We start from the raw sequence: 18,339 nt of genomic DNA on the forward strand, positions 1-18,339 counted from the left end.
CTGGGTCACAAACCACGGTTGAAGCAGACAGCAATAGAAAGTATGCTGCAAGTCAATTTTCTATTGGCAGTACCTGGCAGGAGAGTGACCCATGTCTTCCAAAACCAAGTCACAAAGTAGTACAGGTCTGGGACCCGCAAATATCAACTCGACGAGATGGCACACCCTGTAAAAAAAAATTCCGAAGCAGCTGAAGCTGGAGAGATAATTATCATTAGATGAGGAATACAGGGGAGGATACAATCCATTCAAATAAAGCGTTTGCAGAAGCAGACACATGTCAAGGGCTCCAGCTTGACTGGTGCCACAGAGGTGGTTACTTGAAGATTCAAATGTGCCAGTCAGCTTGACAAATAAGTAGAAAAATGCATGCAACCAGGGCTGTGGAGCATAAAGACATTGCATGGTGATCCCAGAGCCATGAACCTCCTCTTTGGCTTCATCACTTCTGGCGTCCATGAAAGAAGAGCGTCCCACCAGCCTATATCATCCACCCATAAGTAGCACTTGCTTTTGGCAATAATCATATTGGTACGGCACGAGGCAAGGCATCCTACCCTACAGCCATTCTTTCTAAAAAAACAAACTCATGGCCTTACCAGATCTCTGGGTCCATGTGAAGGGTGTGCCAGTAGCAGGTCACTTATTGCAGAAACCTGCCATTGCTGCTGCCAACTCTGCTGGCAGACATCCCACCACAAACAAGGGCTTGTATTGGTAAATCATTTGTTATCCATGACTGCAAAGCATGTTTTACCCCAGGGCAACTAGGTTTTCTTACCTTACACCCACAATAAACCCTCATGACGCAGAGGAGCTGGAAAGTACAGTCAAAGTATGCACAGCATTGATGTAGCTCTACAACAGACTTCACATTAAGGTCCCCGCACTCTGGGCACTGCTCGACTATGCGCCTCCAGCGAGTGGATTACAGGAAGCCAGGGAGCTAAAGAATCTTATCTGAATACGCTCCACTACAACTCTGCCTATGATTTGGATGCTGCGCCAGTGAACAGTCACCTGAAACACTGTTGCTTTTAAGGAATCTGCTACTCCTACAGCAGAGGTATAGGCAAGGCCTACATCTGCACCATCGAGCGACTCTGGCACTGTGTTGTCCCTCATCTCGAACCTTCTGGGCAATGGCCAAGACTGGTCCTGGATTCAGCCGGCCCTTAAGACCTTAGAGAGCATCAGGCAGGGTCCGGGACATGCATGACAGTATTGAGATTGAAATGGTTTCCGGGAATGCATGTGGAAGTGTTAATATGTATAAGTTTATAATCAATTCTGTAGGTAACAGACTTCCTAGGATTTGTTTCAAGAGACCATGCTTATGGCTAACCCCTTATTGGAAGGTTTTCATTTCCTGTCCGGCTGTTAGGGAGTACGGGCGGTGACCTAGAGGGGGTCTCACCATTGCCATAGATCATAACTTGGGGCTCACATGGGAAATACTATGTAGCCATGAATGGCTTCTGGCGACCAGCTTGGAGCTGGGGCCAGGACTTCAACCTATCTTGCTACTCAATCTCTACTGGAACCCCACTAGGGTTACCTTTGAAACCATCGAAGACTGTTTGGGTGACATCCTGTATGATTGGTTTGAGAGGGAATGTGCTAAGAGTAATTTTGGGAGGAGACTTTAATTCCTTCTGTGCAGAGGGAGCCCTGTGGAATACTATGGGGACCATCCCGACCTCTCAACATTTTAACACCATACAAGGTATATGCTGGGATCTGCTTCTGGGGGATTGGGACATGTCCTTGTTGGATCATTCCCCCTCTTTCCACTCTTCCAGACACACCTGGTATAGAGGGACTCTGACTTCAAGGATTGATGTCATTTATATTTCCAATGGTATTAGGAATAGTTGTAGTTATTTGAGCCAAAATCCCTCCGAGTGACCATTTACCTCTCTCTCTTTGTTCATATTTATTCCTACCCTCCTTATTAGACCGGACCTGGCTGGTTTGACCACCAACAATAAGGGGACGAATGTGGTGTGGAGTAGGAAAATTATTCTCAAATAGTCGCCTGCTCGCATCCTTGAAGGATTCTGTTCCTGGCTCACCCATGAGCATATTAAGGGAAGGATATAAGGATTCATTGTAGAATACTATTTTGGCCTGTACTCGTCAAATCAGAGACCAACATACTCCAGCCAGTGACAGGAGAAATGTCTATGTGAGTGATGATAGAATCCTCCAATCTAAGACTCACAAAAGAAGGGAACTTGTTGCTTTGGGAAGACTGTTCTTGACTGCTTCCGAGTATGCTGTCCGCAAGCGCAGACTTCTGCAAATACACAAGAACTATGTAAAAGCCCTCAAGACGGATGCTTACCACAGGCTTCAGCAGACTATGCTGGAAAACTTGTGCAAAGACAAAGATGGACAATTCTGGTGTATTGTCAATGGGACACTGGGTAATGCTAAAGGTGGCTTGGACTGCCCGATAGAATTTGCCAATTGGGTGGAATATTACACCAATAAATATGCCCTGCCTGATGATTTTAGGGCCGGTTTCAAATTTGGGAATCCGTGTTAAGGCTTGTGTACTTGGGATAGAGAGGACATTGTGTGGGCCATTGGTCGACTTAAGCCATTGCAGGCCCCTGGACCGGATGGTATACCTCCTTTCGTTCTTAAGGAGGACCCAGGCTTATGGGCTGAGCTTCTAAAGCTTATGTTTGATGATATTTTTCTGTCCCATACCGTCCCAGCCGCATGTGTACAATCTATTATTGTACCCATTCACAAAAAAGGGGATAAATTAGATTTGAATAATTACAGACCTATAGCATTGATAGATGCTACCAGCAAGGTCTTTTCTATCCTCCTTTTAAGGGATCTCAATCGTGCAATTAAAGGTAATAATCTTTTGAGTCTGTTCCAGGACGAACTAGGCACTTCACTCAATGCGACCATTTTGGCCCATCTTCGACACTTTGTTCATCATTCACAAGTGGGGGATGTGTATTTAGCCTCACTGGATATGACCAGTGCCTTTGATGGCGTCATAAGGTCCAGGCTCTGGCAGAAAATGCTTGCCATGAACACCCCTCGCAAATTGGTCCAACTGATTGCCCTTCTTCACTCCCATACCGCCATACGAGTACGTCTTATGGAGGATGGTTCTCTTTCACCAGAGATACATACACACAGTGGGGTGAAACAGAGGTGCACATTGGCACCTATACTCTTCAACCTATATGTGTGCGATGTGGAGAGACTGTGGCAGGGTCCTTCCATCGTGCCCGTTAGGTTGGGGAGTATTAGGTTGGAGTGGATGGCCTTCACAGATGATTTTATACTCCTTGATAGAACTCTGCAAGGCCCGAGAGCTCAAATGCAGCTGTTCTTCAAATATGCTCTGGACAATAATATTTTGCCTAATGCGTCCAAGTCCATGGTCTTGGTCTTTTCTCTAAGAACTAAGAGTCAGTGTGGTAAACTAAGCCTCCTTCCCCAATAAGGAACACCAGAAGGTAAGTAGTTTACATGTAGGTTTATTCTCTAAGATGTAAAGTAGAGAAAGCACTGGGACATCCATCCAGCCCAGCACATTAGGTCCAACTGACACCAGTAGAACCCAGCACTCCAAACATCCATAAACACTCCACCTACAATCTCAGTGACATCCCCACACCAACACTCCACCTAGAATGTCAGTGACATCACCAGACCATCATATCACTCATAGCCATAATCAGGACCCAGCACAGATTATGACATATCTCCCTCTCTTCCACTAACACAACACTACACCCCAACATCTAACCAAAGTCTTAACTGTAAAACACCAAAAACACCTAAACTCGAACCACAGGCCCACACCTAAACTCGAACCACAGGCCCAAAGCCTGAACCTCACTCAGCTATAAACCCGCTGAAGGACAACAATGGAAGAACAAACAACAAATCCTTCCCCCCGGAGGAGACCTCACACACCACAACCAAAACAAACCCACTCGCCTTCTAATCCCCAAACAGACATGTAAGTACCATATCTTTGTCCCTCTCAAAAACATCAGCAAAACTCTGATCCTACCATCAGACCTCACAGCAACACGCTATCCCCATAACTTACCTATGACCAGACAGCACCGACTGCCCCTTAACCAAAACATAGACAGCATCACACTGCCCCCCAACATCAGCGACAGCACCAACCGTGCCCATATCCTAAATAGCACCTCATAGTCACCTAACCAAAAATGGACAGAACCTCACTGCCCCCATCACCACCTATGGCACCAACCATGCCCATTTCCTAAACAGCACCCAACAGTCACCTACACCAACATAGACAGCACCTCACTGCCCCTAACATCACCTAGAGCACCAACAGGGCCAATATCCTAAACAGCACCTCACTGTCACCTAAACCAAACATAGACAGCACCTCACTTCTCCCCCACCCCCCCCCCCCCCCAACATCAGCAATGGCACCAACCATGCCCATTTCCTAAACAGCACCCAACAGTCACCTAAACCAACATAGACAGCACCTCACTGCCCCTAACATCACCTAGAGCACCAACCGTGCCAATATCCTAAACAGCACCTCACTGTCACCTAAACCAAACAGACAGCACCTCACTTCTCCCCCCCTCCCCAACATCAGCGATGGCACCAACCATGCCCATTTCCTAAACAGCACCCAACAGTCACCTAAACCAACACAGACAGCACCTCACTGCCCCCAACATCACCTAGAGCACCAACCATGCCAATATCCTAAACACCACCTCGCAGTCACCTTCTGGTGTTCCTTATTGGGGAAGGAGGCTTAGTTTACCACACTAACACTCCACCTAGAATGTCAGTGACATCACCAGACCATCATATCACTCATAGCCATAATCAGGAGCCAGCACAGATTATGACAGTCAGCACTGTGTTTGGACTATGTGACCGGATAGTGTGAAACAGGTCAAGGCTGCAATTTTCTTGGGCTATTAACTCTAACAGGGCTAGCACTGAATGTTGGAAAAGCATTTTTTCTGACAAAGCTAAAAAATTTACTGTTAAACTGAAGTTTTTTTAAGCGCAGAATTTGCAAATTCTCATTGCTACCCTCGAGGCGTTATTATCTAGCCAAATTTGAGACAATCATCTTGTATGGCCTGGAACTTTGTATCAACAATATGGGAAACACTCTAAACATCTTACAAGGGAAGCTTTGGAAGGAGGTACTGGGTCTCTCGATGGCTATCCCGAATGCGGTCATTAGACATGAGCTGTGCCTTATTTCTTTGAAGGCCAGGTACGTTTGGAGGCAGCTTTCTTTGTACAGAAGAATGATTGACCCCCCCTAAAAATTCTCTTTATGAGAACTTACATCTAGCAATGCAGGCTGGTACTGTCCCCGCTTATCCAAGAATTCAGAGAAATGACAAGTTCAGTATTGGCTTACAATGGGATCTCTCAGGAAGATCTGGTGCAAAGACCTGGGCAAATTAAAAAGATTTAGTTTAAGACTGATTGGGCTGAGGCAGTTGACTATTTCCTCTTCTACTACCTATGAGGAATATTCTCTAGAGTGTTCACCGTTGTACCTCCAGCGCTTTCCCTGCTCCATCATACACATGACTTACATGCGTTTTAGGCTCAACCAACTGCCTGTTTATGAGAGGATTAAGTATTAGAAGGGACTCCCCTTTGTTGTATGGTAGTAAATGTAGGTTTTGTGGAGTTCTTGATTCCCTGGAAACCTTGCGACATGTGGTTACTGTGTGCCGCTATTTTGTGGAAGAACGTTTTAAATGCTTCAGGGGAATAAATGCAGCTAATTCGGAAGTGTCTAGGAATTTGTTTTGGGCAAGGTGTATGTGGGGCACAAGTATTTCTTTGGTTTTAGCTTTGAATCTTTTTTTAACCTGTATTAATTTTGAATTGTACAAGAAAAACTTGGAAACTACATAATGACCGCACAATGAAATTTGATCTCAGGGAACAGTATTGAATGATTATTGTTCCTTTTTTTGTGGCTCTTTTATGAACATGGATTGTGTTTTTTATTCTGTGGTTTTATGTGCGAATTAGGTTTCTTTTATGGATTCTCTTTTTTTCCTTTCTTTTCATTGTTTACTTACGTTGTGTAAGGTTTATTGTAAACTACATATGCAACAATAAAAAAAAGAAACACTGTTGCTTGACAATCTAATGGTGAAGAGACCAGGTAGCACCCCAAGTTAGTGGATGCTGGGCCTGGAAGGGGGCGGTGGCGGCAATTCATCGCATAAACACTCTTGCCAAGTCAAGAATGTTTCCTAATGGAACTTTTTGATACACTGTGTCCTCCAGTAGCGTTCGTGGACACATCGGAAGTCACTTGTAAAGCTGGACCAAAAACACACAAACAACATTCATATCAGCGTGGCTGCAAGACCGTTTCAGAGAAAGTAACACCACAAACAATGGGGGAAGACACCCTGTTCCGCTAGACTTGCGCATATGCATTGTTATGGTACTGTTTATCTATAAAGCGCTTAGACACAAATGAGTGCTTGAAAGCGCTCCATGACAGGGGGGGGGGGGGTAGGGTAGGAGGGACATGGGATGCAATCACTCATAAGGCCTTGGAGAATTCCAAATGATCTACAATAACAATAAGCATACTAGGCCCAAGGACATTCCTGCTTGTTCAAGTGCCTTAACAGATAGTGGGGGAAAGAGGGAGGGGAGGCGGAGGGGGTACATGGATTACAACTGACAGTAGTGCTAGTGTGTGACAAGTAGTGAGTGTAGGAGGGAAGAGGGAGCGAGAGGTGGAGGCACGTAACACCACAACACCTATATTAGAGGACATTTCTTGCTAATGAACACAGTTTGTTTAGTTTATTCATTTGTATAATGCGCACCAGACCCAAAAGCTATCAGGGCGCAACGGTACAGATAATGCGAAGCTTGATTAACAGGTTACATTAGACATTGACATAAGGGGAGTGGATCAAGGGAGGGGAGGGGAGTGGTAAGATGGTTGGGAATTTTATAATGTGCCACTATCACAAGTATTTCAGTTGCACAGTGCTAGGGGGGGACAAGGGAAGACAAGGGTCTGACAGAACATCAAAATTACTGGTTTGGGTACAGTCAGTTTAAGTGTGCAGCCAGGAAGTGCGGGGGATGGGAGAAGGGATAAGTGCGCCTAATCCAGGAGGGCCCGGTTAAGTGCGGAGGGTTATCTCATTGGGAAGTGCCTAGTGCAGCAAGTAGTGTGGGGGCCTAAAGGCAAGTGCAGGGACTGGTGTGGTGTGGGTGCCTGGGACCCACACGGTTCTGAGGTGATCCAAGAAACCAGTCAAGTTATCTGAGCAGGCGGAGGAGGTAGCTGGTAGGGAGCAGAGATTGGCAGGGGAGAGATAGAGAGAAGGCAGAGGAGAAAAGGAAGGTTTTGAGGATTTTCCAGAATTTAAGGAAATCCGTCTCGAGACGGAGAGAGGCAGGGAGACCGTACCAGAGGGTGGCCCCTGCAGAGGATAGGGATCTACATCAGAGGCTCTGTTTGGAAAAACGTCTCACTCTCAGAGAGATAGAGGACGAGCGGAGTGCTCTAGCGGGAGTGTATTGGAGAAGAGGGAGTTTTAAGTAGTGCAGGCCCCGGCCCCAGAAAGCCTTGTGAACAATGCAGGGGGTCTTGTACTTCATCCTTGCAGCCACAGGGAGCCAGTGAAAGGATTTTAGTGCCGGAGAGATGCAGTCCCTGGGCTTAAGGCCAAGGATAAGTCTTGCGTTTCTGTTCTGGATGAGTTGTAAAGGTCAGATTGTAGAAGTAGGGAGATTGATAAAGAGACTGTTACAGTAGTCGAGTCTAGAGAGAACCAGAGCTCTAGAAACAGTGAGTGTCTGGGTGAAAGTGAGAAAAGGTAGGATACCACAGAAAAGATGCAGCTGGTATTGAGATTTTTTTGGTTATGTCTGAGATGTGAGAAGAGAAGGACAGAGTGGAATCGAAAAAGACCCCCAGATTTTATGCATCACTGGTGGGTGTGGGCAGAGGGCCAAGGGAGGCCAGCCAGAGTGCGAGAGGGAAAACGGGAGCAGGGGTCCCCAATGAGAACAATCTCTGTCTTACTGGCATTAAGGTAGAGGTCATTGGCTGCACACCAGGACTGAATCGCGGCCAGACAGTCCTGAATGAGCGAGGAGGAAGAAGAGGCTGAGGGTAGCTTGAATGAGAGCTGGGTGTCATCCGCATAACAATGAAAGTTGTAAGTGAAGGAAGAGATTGTGTGGGCCAAAGCGGACATATAGATATTTAAAAACCAGGGGGCTAGGTTAGAACCCTGTGGGACCCCCGCAAGTAGAGAGATGGCAGAGAGAAAAGGCCAGCGTTCCACCTGGGATGGTCGGTAAGAAGGAAGGTAAGCAAGTGATGCCCAGAGTATCACGAATACGATCAATCAGGGTGTTATGATTTACTGTGTCGAATGCAGAGGAGAGGTCAAGGAGAATGAGGACAGAAGGAGAGTTAGTGTCAAGATTTGAGAGCAGGTCTTGACAGGTGTTGAAGAGAGCAGTTTCCATGCCTCTGGATGCTCTGAAGTCAGACTGATGATCATGGAGACAACCAACAGATTCAGTGTGGGGAGTGAAATAGCCAACTTCTCCAGTAGTTTGCCAAGGAAGGGAGTGATATAAATCGGGTGATAGTTTGCCGGGATAAAAGGGTCGGCAGAAGGTTTTCTGAGTAGTGGGTGCACCAGAGAGTGTTTGAGCAAGGAGGGGAAGACTCCAGAGGTGAAGGAGAGGTTGCAGAGGTCAACCAAGGCTGGAGCGAGAGTGTCAATGTTGTCTTTCATAGTTTTGGAAGGACATGGAGCCACCTGTTTGGAAGAGGCTTTCATAGAGCGGACTTGCCCATTGACATCCTCAGGTGTGACAGGGAAAAGGCAGGAAAGGGAAGAGAGGGAAGAGGGGGAAGAGTGTGGGAGTCCGCAGGGAGCTCAGAGGATGTTGGTGCATGGGCGGTTGAAGGAGAGAGGGGAAAGGATGTCCAAGGTTTTGTTGGTGAAATGTGTTGCCATTGAAGAGCAGAGGGCGTGGGGTTTCTATCCATTAACAGAAATTCTGTGGGAGACAAAAGTTTCCTCCAGCGACAAAACATTTGCAGAGCACCCAATGACATCTTCCTTCTGAGAAACTAGCACCCTTTCTTGAAAAGTACCCAACCAACTTTTGAAGGAATAGGTCATCGATAAGAGAGGAAAAATGGCTGTGCAGACGCAATATCCTAGCACCTTTTGGAGAAACACACACTCGCTAGAGAAACAATGATTTTGCCTTCAGAACAGCCAACAAGACACAAGAGCAAACGGTTCACTCTTAAAGGTTGGTACCAGTCGTTTGTGAGGCTGCAGCATTGCTTCTTGTTCAACTTTCCGAATTCCATTTCATGGCGTTTCAAGATGAAGTCTAGTGTATCCCTGTGCTATGGATCCCGTTACCCTCAAAAACCTTGGAGCATGAACGAACAGTGTGGCAGGCTCCTACCAAATATTAAAGGGGCCGTGCGGGCCATCAGGAAGGATAAATGTGAGCATGCGAGTGCAAAGCAGGGTCAACAATGACATGGCAAAAGAGGAAATGGAGGGACAGGCCAGCGTACACATGTGGGGTATGTTTTTTCAGTCTGGCCACTAGATGGCAGTTTCCATCAGCTATTAAGTGGGCTTTGCAACAAAACCATTTCACAAAGTTTCAAAACACAAACATGGATAAGCAATCTGTAACCAAAGAAACAATATAATGTGATCTTCATTGCAAAACATGAAAGAGCACCCTGTGAGTAACATCAAGACAAACGCTCAAAACAAACATCTAGTGACATGTGAACTAGGCAAGAGAAGACCAAACGTGGGTGTGTTTGAGTGATCAGTTTGAAAATATCAAATTAAATGAAAGTAACAAGGACTTCCTACATCTGAAATGCGTACTTCTATTAAACTAGATGACACTGGCTATTTTCAGATCTCCAACAGGAGGGGCAAGCAGTGCGACAAGACCTACCTTTTTGTACTGCTTATCATTTTCAAAGCTTGGATTGCTTGTGACTTTAAGTGCGGTTTCTCCAGCAGGACCTGCAGGACAGAGGTTTAAAGACAGTGGTTATTTATTTCAACTGGACATTCAGGATGAGATTGGGCAAGAAAAGCTCAACATCTAAATCAGTTTGCCAAAAATCCACCTTGTGATGATGGTGCGAAGATGGAATTTCCAGAATTAGGCCAAGGGAGGAATCTGGGAGGTCGGAGGCCCCCCATTATACTAAGAGGATTTAGACACTTTGGTCCAGCCAGACTAGGACGGTGTACTAAGCTGAGCAGCAAGGCTTAGACTCCAGGAACAATGCTGGGGGTCAAATGGTACAATGAGACAGAGTGCTCCAATAAAAAGGCTTAGACTGTAGTCTATGCAACCAAACCAAAAGCCATACATTTACCATGGGGGTCTCACTAGAGAACCCGGTACTGTACTTTTAAATTCAGTTATGAATCTAAGCAGAAAGTGTGCAATTAATCAAGTAAAACAAGATGGACATTCTGGAACAGTTGTACATTGTAGGATGTGAAGAAGCAGAATAAGCAACACAATTAACCTGCCTTTTGAAATAAGACCCAGCACTTCAGGAGTCCTTCCCTGATTAAAGCAGTGGGCCTATTGCCCTTAAGAGGAACTAGTCCCAAGGAGAAATCTTCGAGAGCCCAGAGGCCTTTGGAGTGGAGAACAAGGTGTGCTCTTCAGCCCCCTGCCATAGGGTTCACGATGGGGGATAAGAGGCAAGGAGCAGCTATGAACCACTCCAGGGTTCCTGTAATTTGTTGGGCCCAGTTCCACTGGAGGTCCTTCTGCAGCGGGGCCAGGAGCTGCAGATGCATTGGTCACTTTCAGTATCGGAATGGGGTCTGGCTGAGCGATGGTTCCAAGTTCCGGGGGTGTTGGGCTAAGCAGCGGTTCAGAGTTCCAGTGAGAGACTTCCTGCTGCTGGACACCTGGACCACCCAGGCACCCAATGACAAAGAGACCCACAAGACACAGACGGTGGCCAATAGCGACAATCATTGCACACAAGCGGCAGCAATGACCCTTGAGGCAAGACTAAAAACTTGCTCCAGCAAGGCCCCTCTTTAGGTTGGTGAGCAGCAACGGCAGGAGGAGACCTGCAAAGTGCCAAGTCATAACTCGGAAGGGCGCCGGTGCAAAGCAGGGGCGCTGGATGGAGCTGCCCACCCCACAGGATGGCCGAGGGGCCTTTCTGATGCTGCCATAGGGTTGCAGGGGTTGAGACCAGTTGGTAGCACTAGCCCAAAGCATCATTGAGGGTCTTTAGCATGAGATCAATGCAGAGGAACAGGGCTTTACAGGGACCTCGCTGGAGGCAATGCTGAAAGTCATCAAAGGCCATTCACAGGTTATCTGGCTGCAACCCTTCAAAGTTGTCTTGCAGCCAACAACAATCTGAAGAATGGCTGCAGGAGTCCTCCTTTCATCCTAGATTTCAGTGAGGGTCGCCCCAGTCTTCCAATGGAAAGGTTCTGCACCATTCAAACTGTCAAGGGCTGTCCAATCCTGGGCAACATCTTGCCCCACATCAACACAGAAACAGAGACTCTTGATCGGACAGTCCCAGCCCAAACATCCAGCCAGGTACGCACACTGCAAGAAGTGCGGCAAAGGGACAATATGGCCAAAGGACAGGGCGAAAAAACATGCAGCATGGCCATTTTGAGTACAAGGTACTCGAAATAGCATTATGCTGTAAAATGCAAGAGTTTATGTGTGAAAAACGAATGCCTACTGCCACTGGCCTGTCTTGGACACATGTAACAAAAATGTTACTAAAAGGAAAATGGACACACATGACCCCTGCCACACTTCACTAGAAAGTGAAGTGTGCAGCCTAAAAACAAGGAATTTTGTAAAGAAAGACAGGGTCCCCCTGCCCTGGTTGCCTTAGGTACCGACTTGTTCCCCTAAACCAGATTAGCTAAGCAAGGAGAGTTAAAAAAAAATAATAAATGGTTCAAAAGTCAAGGCAGTAATCAATAGCAAAGAAAAAAGGTGGGGATCCCGTTTATGTCAATGGATGGAAGGAAGCAAAAAGAAAATCTTTACTAACAGACTGAAAATGGGTAGGGTAGAATCCGGTCGCAGACTGCTCAAAGAATACTCCAAATCCCAGATGGGTCAAGGGATTTTCTTAAAACGTTTCAGCAGGGCGCGTGCGGCTCTCTGTGTCTCTCTGTGTCTCTCTCAGTGAGTGTGTGAGTGAGTGAAAGACTCACTCACTCACCTCATATCCAGTCTGGCTTCAGAGCTGCCAGAAGCACGGAAACTGCTCTCCTGAACATCCGTGAAGATCTGCTCTCCAACCTTGATGCTAACATTCCCTCTGTCCTCATCCTCCTCGATCTCTCTTCTACCTTCGACACGGTCAACCATACCATCCTGTTCAACCGTCTCTGTGAAAACCCGGGTATCACTGATCAGGCTCTAGCCTGGCTGACCTCTTTCCTCTCTAATCGCACCTCCCAGGTCCAACTTAGGTCCTTCCTTTCATCTATCTTCCTCTCTACATGTGGTGTTCCCCAGGGGTCTAACCCCTCACCCTGGCTTTTCAACCAATACCTGGCAACTCTTGCCCACTGCATTGCCATTTCCTGCTCAAATTTCCAGTGCTACGCTGACAACACAACTCATTTTCAGGCTGCCCTCTGCCACCTCCTCTCCCTCTCTCATCTCTGATTGCCTAACTGCCATTCAAGATTGGTGTGCCGCCAATGATCTGTCTCTGAATGCCAGCAAGACGGAGATCCTCCTCATCAGCACACCTTCACCATCCTTTCCCCTCCCTCTCTGGCCAGCCTCCCTTGGCCCTCCACCTACCCTCACCTGCGAGGCTAGGAACCTCGGGGTCATCTTTGATTCCACCTTTTCCTTCTCCGCCCACATCTCTGAGGTCTCTAAAAAGTCACGTTTCCGACTGCACCTCCTCAGAGGTACTCTGCCTTTCCTCTCCGTCCCCCAGAAGCTCATGGGTTCCCAAGCTCTGGTTCTTTCTAGCTTGGACTATTTTAATAGCCTCTTTCTAGAGCTACCTGCCTCTACTCTCCGCCCTCTGCAACTAATCCAGAGCAGGACTGCGAGACTTGTCCTTGGCCTCAAGCCCTGGGATCGTATCACTCCAGCTCTGAAATCCCTTCATTGGCTCCCAGTTGATGCAAGGATTACATTCAAAACCCTCTGAATGGTCCACAAGGCTTTCTGGGGCCTGGGTCCAAAATACCTCAGCTATCCCTCCAAATACCTCCCCTCTCGAGCTCTTCGCTCCTCTACCTCCAACTCCCTCAGGGTCAGTCGTTTTTCTAAGAAATGAGCTGGGGGTAGATCTCTGTCTTCGACTGGGACCTCCCTCTGGACAGCCTCCCTGCCACTCTAAAACTTGAGAACCATCTCCGGTTCCGGAAGCACCTCAAGACCTTCCTCTTTTCTTCTGCCTTCGCTCCCCCTCTCCCCTGCTGATCTGTTCTCTCTTGGCACCATGCACCTGGCCACCCTCTGTCTTTTGGGCCCAGGTACCTGCTCACCCTGCCACCTGCCCGCACTGCTTCCTGGCCACCCCTTGCACTGGGGTCTGTATCTGTACCCATACAGCCCCCCCCCCCTTTCTTCCTGCACTTATCAGACCTACCCTGTCTGCTGCCTTAAACATAGCACTTGCAAATTGCTGGCTGCATTACCACTGTTTGTTGCCTTTATTATTTATTGTTCTTTATCTGTTTCTCCTCTGCTTCACACTTTCCACTTCTCCCCCATTCCATGCACTCCCCCCCCTCCCATGCACTTGCGCGTTCTCAATGTCACTGGGCCTAGTAAGATCGCTGTTTTGTTCTCCCCTGTTCCCCTCCCTTGCCTCGTCGCGATCTGAAACACTTGTGTACGAGCGCGATAGAAATAAAATATCAATCTCTCGCTCTCTTTCTTTCATCTCGAGATAGCATTTTCCTCCCTACCCCAAGCATCACTATACCTCAGGTTAGTAGATGGAGAATATTAACTCCTACTGTCTGTTATGATACGTCATATGATATGGCATTTATGACGCGCCTATACACAACTGTTTCAAGGCTTGGCAAGGAAGGGGAAACAGAGGGAGAGCAAAAAACAACGATCTTACTAGGCCTCGTGACATTGAGATTGTGCAAGTACAGGGGAGCAGGGAGGTGGGGGGGGAGGAGGATGGACAAGTGCAAGACAAGGGGCCTCATTACGAGTAGCCCAGTAAAAACGGGTTCATTAGTGGCATGCCGGTAAGAGCGGGTCCGTGCTCGTATGAACCCGCTAATAGCAGGTGATTATGAGTGCGCGAGCGAACCCCGATGCCGGTAATGGAAATACCGGCATGCCGCTAAAGGCCCTCCAACCCCCCCCCCCTCGATAGCGGCATCACAGGACCCCGCCGATACCGGCACCGGCTAGAAGCAACCCCTAAATACCGGCCCGGTAATACCACCATGCTAATACCGGGTTCGCAAAACCGGACCCGGAAATAACGTCATCGCGCAGGGACGGGAAATGGGCCGGCAGCCATCTTTAAAAACACAATCCATTGCAATCCTCCCGACCCACCAGTCGATACTTGGAGAGCACAGTGGAAATCTATAGAGAATGTCAAAGGCTACCAGGAAGACCAGCCCCCGGCTGCGGCATTACTCAGACGCAGAGCTGACCATGTTAGCGGACACTCTAGCTGCACATGCAGACATAATCCAATCCCACGACAAGAAGCGGGAGGTGCAGCAACAAAAGAGGCAAATCTGGCAGGACGTAGCCCGCGAGGTATCAGCCGTAGGTTCCAAGCCGCGCAGTGTGAGGGACTGCAGGAAGCGGTGGGATGACCTCCGGTTGAGGGTACGCAATATCATGGCCAGCAATCGGAGGGGGGCCATGGCCACAGGCGGGGGTGCCCACCCCCCTGCCAAATTGATGCCCTGGGAGGAGACGGCTAGCAGATTCATCAGTCCCGAGTCCATCGAGGGATTTTGCGAGATGGAGACGGGTGCGGCATCAACCGCGGAAGGTGGTGAGTGACCCTGCAGATCCCTGTAGGAAAGACCATGACTTAGCACACGTGATATGGTAGAGTCAAGGCAATGCATGTCCGAACACCCACATGACCATATCCAAGTCCAGATGGCAGGCCAAACGCTGCCACACTGAAATGCATGCTGAGTGCCAATCCCATAACCAACACACAGCCAACACACCTGGACCTTTCCCATGTGATACATCACACAAACCTCAAATCAACGGCATGCCACCTGCCATGCAGTGAATGCGAACATGCCCCCTCTGAATACCCTGCGTGACACCTGTAAAACATGAATGCATGATCAAATGAATAATGAACAGCACCATCTTATGCCTCTGCCATGTCACACCATCACTGATGCCCTGCATCTCTTCTACCCCCCAGGTACCGATGAGGAAGAAGCAACCCAGGAGACCACCGCAAGGGCATCCACCTCACACCCTAAGAAGAGGGCTACCACCACCACCTCCGCTGGAGGCAAGCAGGCCACAGCCACTGCCAGTGTGCCTGTGCGAGCTGGGACACAGCCAGCAACACCTGCTGCCAGTGTGCCTGACACTACTGAGCCAGCAGGCCACACCCACACCTGTCGAAGGGGAGTCCCTGGAAGCATCCGCCTCCACTGGGGAAGAACTTGATGCCAGTGTGGAGCCTGAGGGAGACACCGAGGTGACATGCACGGCCACCCCGAGCCCCGTGCCCACCCCCTCGCCCCAACACTTGCAGTCACCCACCTGCAGTGAAGCTGATCCCTGCCTCCGTGACTGTGACCTACCCACCTCTGAGGAGTATAGTCCCGAAAATGCCGTCCACGTGACTGCACAACCCACCACTCCAGCCCCCTGAAAAACCCTGGAAACACGATTGTCGACGAAGGCCCGACAGGAGGCCATGTTAGACCTACTCCGCCAGTACATAGCGGAAGGGGAGGAAACCAGGCGGGGTATTGCCACAGCAATTGCGGGGATCACAGCGGCCATCGAAGCCAACACAGCCGCTGTTAATGCATCGGCTCGGCTAATGAGGGACTGCCTGGGGCGGTGACACAGGTGCGGACTTCAATGCTGCTCCATATGCAGCGGCCGCGGCTTGCAGGAGGTATGGAACCTGCCAGCGACTCACCTACTACCTCCACACCAGCTTCATCTGTCCCCACCAGCCCAGTGCGCCAGACACATAGGCGTGCAAGGCACACTGAAATGTTGCCTCCGGACAGGAAGAAGTCCCGGAAGTAGTGTGAGCGGACAATGGGAGTGGGACACAAGGTTAGGGGTGAAGGGGTGCATCTTGTGGAGTCTATTGGGGGTATTGGTGTTGGTTGGGGGGGTTTTGGAATTTGTTGGGGGGGGGTTCTGGGAGTTTGTTGGGGGGGGTGGGCACATTTTTGCTGTTGTAAATAACAAGTTGTGGTAAGAAAAATCCATGGCTGGACATTGTTATTTTCGTGTGCATCCATTTAATGTGTTACGGTGTTCAGTGCCAAACTCCCAACATTCCCTGTGTGCATGTCCACATTGGCCCAGTGTGACTGACACATGTCTTTCATAGTCCCTGTGGGTCTGGAGTATTCGTGAATGTGTGCTTCGCGTACTGCATGGCCATCCCCATGCATCATGTACTAGTAGGTGGGCTACTTCACCTGTCTCCATCCTCATCATCCTCACCCGGGGCATGCATGTCAATGTCAGGTGGCATTGGTATATTTCTCCGGACGCACATGTTGTGCAGCATGACACAAGGACATGGTGATCTTTGCCACCTTCTCAGGCCTATATAGGAGTGCCCCACCAGACCTGCTTAGGCAGCGGAAACGCGCCTTCAACAGGCCAAAGGTCTGCTCTATCACAACACGGGTGCGGGTGTGCACACAAGTGTACTCCTCTTTATGGCTGTTCTGCGAGTTCCGCACAGGGGTAAGTTGCCACGGCCTCAAGGGATATCCTCCGTCACCTGCAAGCAAATACAAATAGGTGTGTGTCACTCTGAGCTGGCACCTTCAGGAAGCACAGTCATGGCGGCAGCTATTTGGTGTGGACATGCACATGTCCCTGTATGTATGCAAAATTGTCACCTAGATGCATTCTAAACTGTTATGAGGTGTGGTCGTCTGGATGGCGTTCAATAGATGATGCAGGGTGTAATCATGCATGCTGAGGCGGATGTGCTGAGGTAGTGCAACAATGTTTAGCCTCCAATTCATGCTGTTCATTCTTCACTATGCATGGTCACACTGACCACATTGACACAGTTGCCATCCTGTTCATTCATGCATTGCTTGCCATCACCATGGTGGCCTGGTTGTGCCCCTTACTTGTTGTCATCGATATACATAATTTGTGAAATGTGGCCCAGTGATGTGTCATGTTCCATTTGGCCAGTTCAGGTCAAGAGTGTTTAGCTCTGCATGCATTCTCCAATCACCGGCAATTGCCACCCAGGTGGAGTATGCCCCATCCCCCTTTCCCACCCAGGTGGAGTATGCCCCCCCTTATGCATCCCTACACATCAGTACCCCAAAGCACTGCCATGGGACAGTTGTGCAACTCACCAAGCAGCCATGCACGTGGTCCAGCATGTCGCTCCATGTGACGGGGTAGCGTGGAGTTGCGCAGTACCAATGCATCATGTGTTGACCCGGGAAATTGGGCGCAGCAATGTGTGATGATCTTGCTGGAGTCCCATACCATTTGCAAATTGATGGAGTGGTATTGCTTGCGATTGCGGTACACCGCCTCTATGGCATGGGAGACTACCAATTCCACGTGGGTGCACTCGAGGGCACCAACACAATTGGGCATGCCTGCCAGTGCATGGAAGCCGTCTTTGGTGTCAGCTATCTCCTGGGCAGTCCGTGGTAGGGATATATGTGGGCGCTTGTGTGCTTCAGGAGAGCCTACAGCACTTGGTTCAATATGTGTGAAAATAGTGGCTGCGAAATGCCATGCAGCTGGCCAACTGTGTGTTGGTAGGTGCCTGTGGCCAGGAAGTGGAGCACAGGCACCACCTTTATTAGCGGGGGGATGGCAGTGCGTATTTCAATGAGGCTGGCAATGTCGTTCTGTATCATGTCCACTATGGTGGTGATGGTGTCACGGTCCAACCGGTACAGAGTGTGGATCTGCTCAGGGGTTAGGTTAAAAGGGCTGGGTCTGGTGCGAGGGATTGGTAGTGGCCTATGAGGCACTGCTGGATGCGCTGGTGGTAATTGCTGGGCCTGTCTCACTCTCCTTCTCCTCCTC

General features: G+C 48.9%; 1 protein-coding gene across 5 annotated transcripts in view; it reads right to left on the reverse strand.

The window, feature by feature from the left end:
* Nucleotides 1-18,339, reverse strand: part of OPA1 (OPA1 mitochondrial dynamin like GTPase) — a 1,475,337-nt gene that overhangs the window by 1,162,793 nt on the left and 294,205 nt on the right. For all 5 annotated transcript variants that reach the window (XM_069617417.1, XM_069617415.1, XM_069617414.1 and 2 more), the window contains exon 5: nucleotides 10,018-10,088. In XM_069617417.1, coding sequence (XP_069473518.1) covers nucleotides 10,018-10,088 — 71 coding nt within the window. The remainder of the gene's footprint in view (nucleotides 1-10,017; nucleotides 10,089-18,339) is intronic.

This window comes from Ambystoma mexicanum, chromosome 10, assembly GCF_040938575.1.
Source record: "Ambystoma mexicanum isolate Mex_15411 chromosome 10, UKY_AmexF1_1, whole genome shotgun sequence".
In the NCBI taxonomy this organism is placed as follows: Eukaryota; Metazoa; Chordata; class Amphibia; order Caudata; family Ambystomatidae; genus Ambystoma; species Ambystoma mexicanum.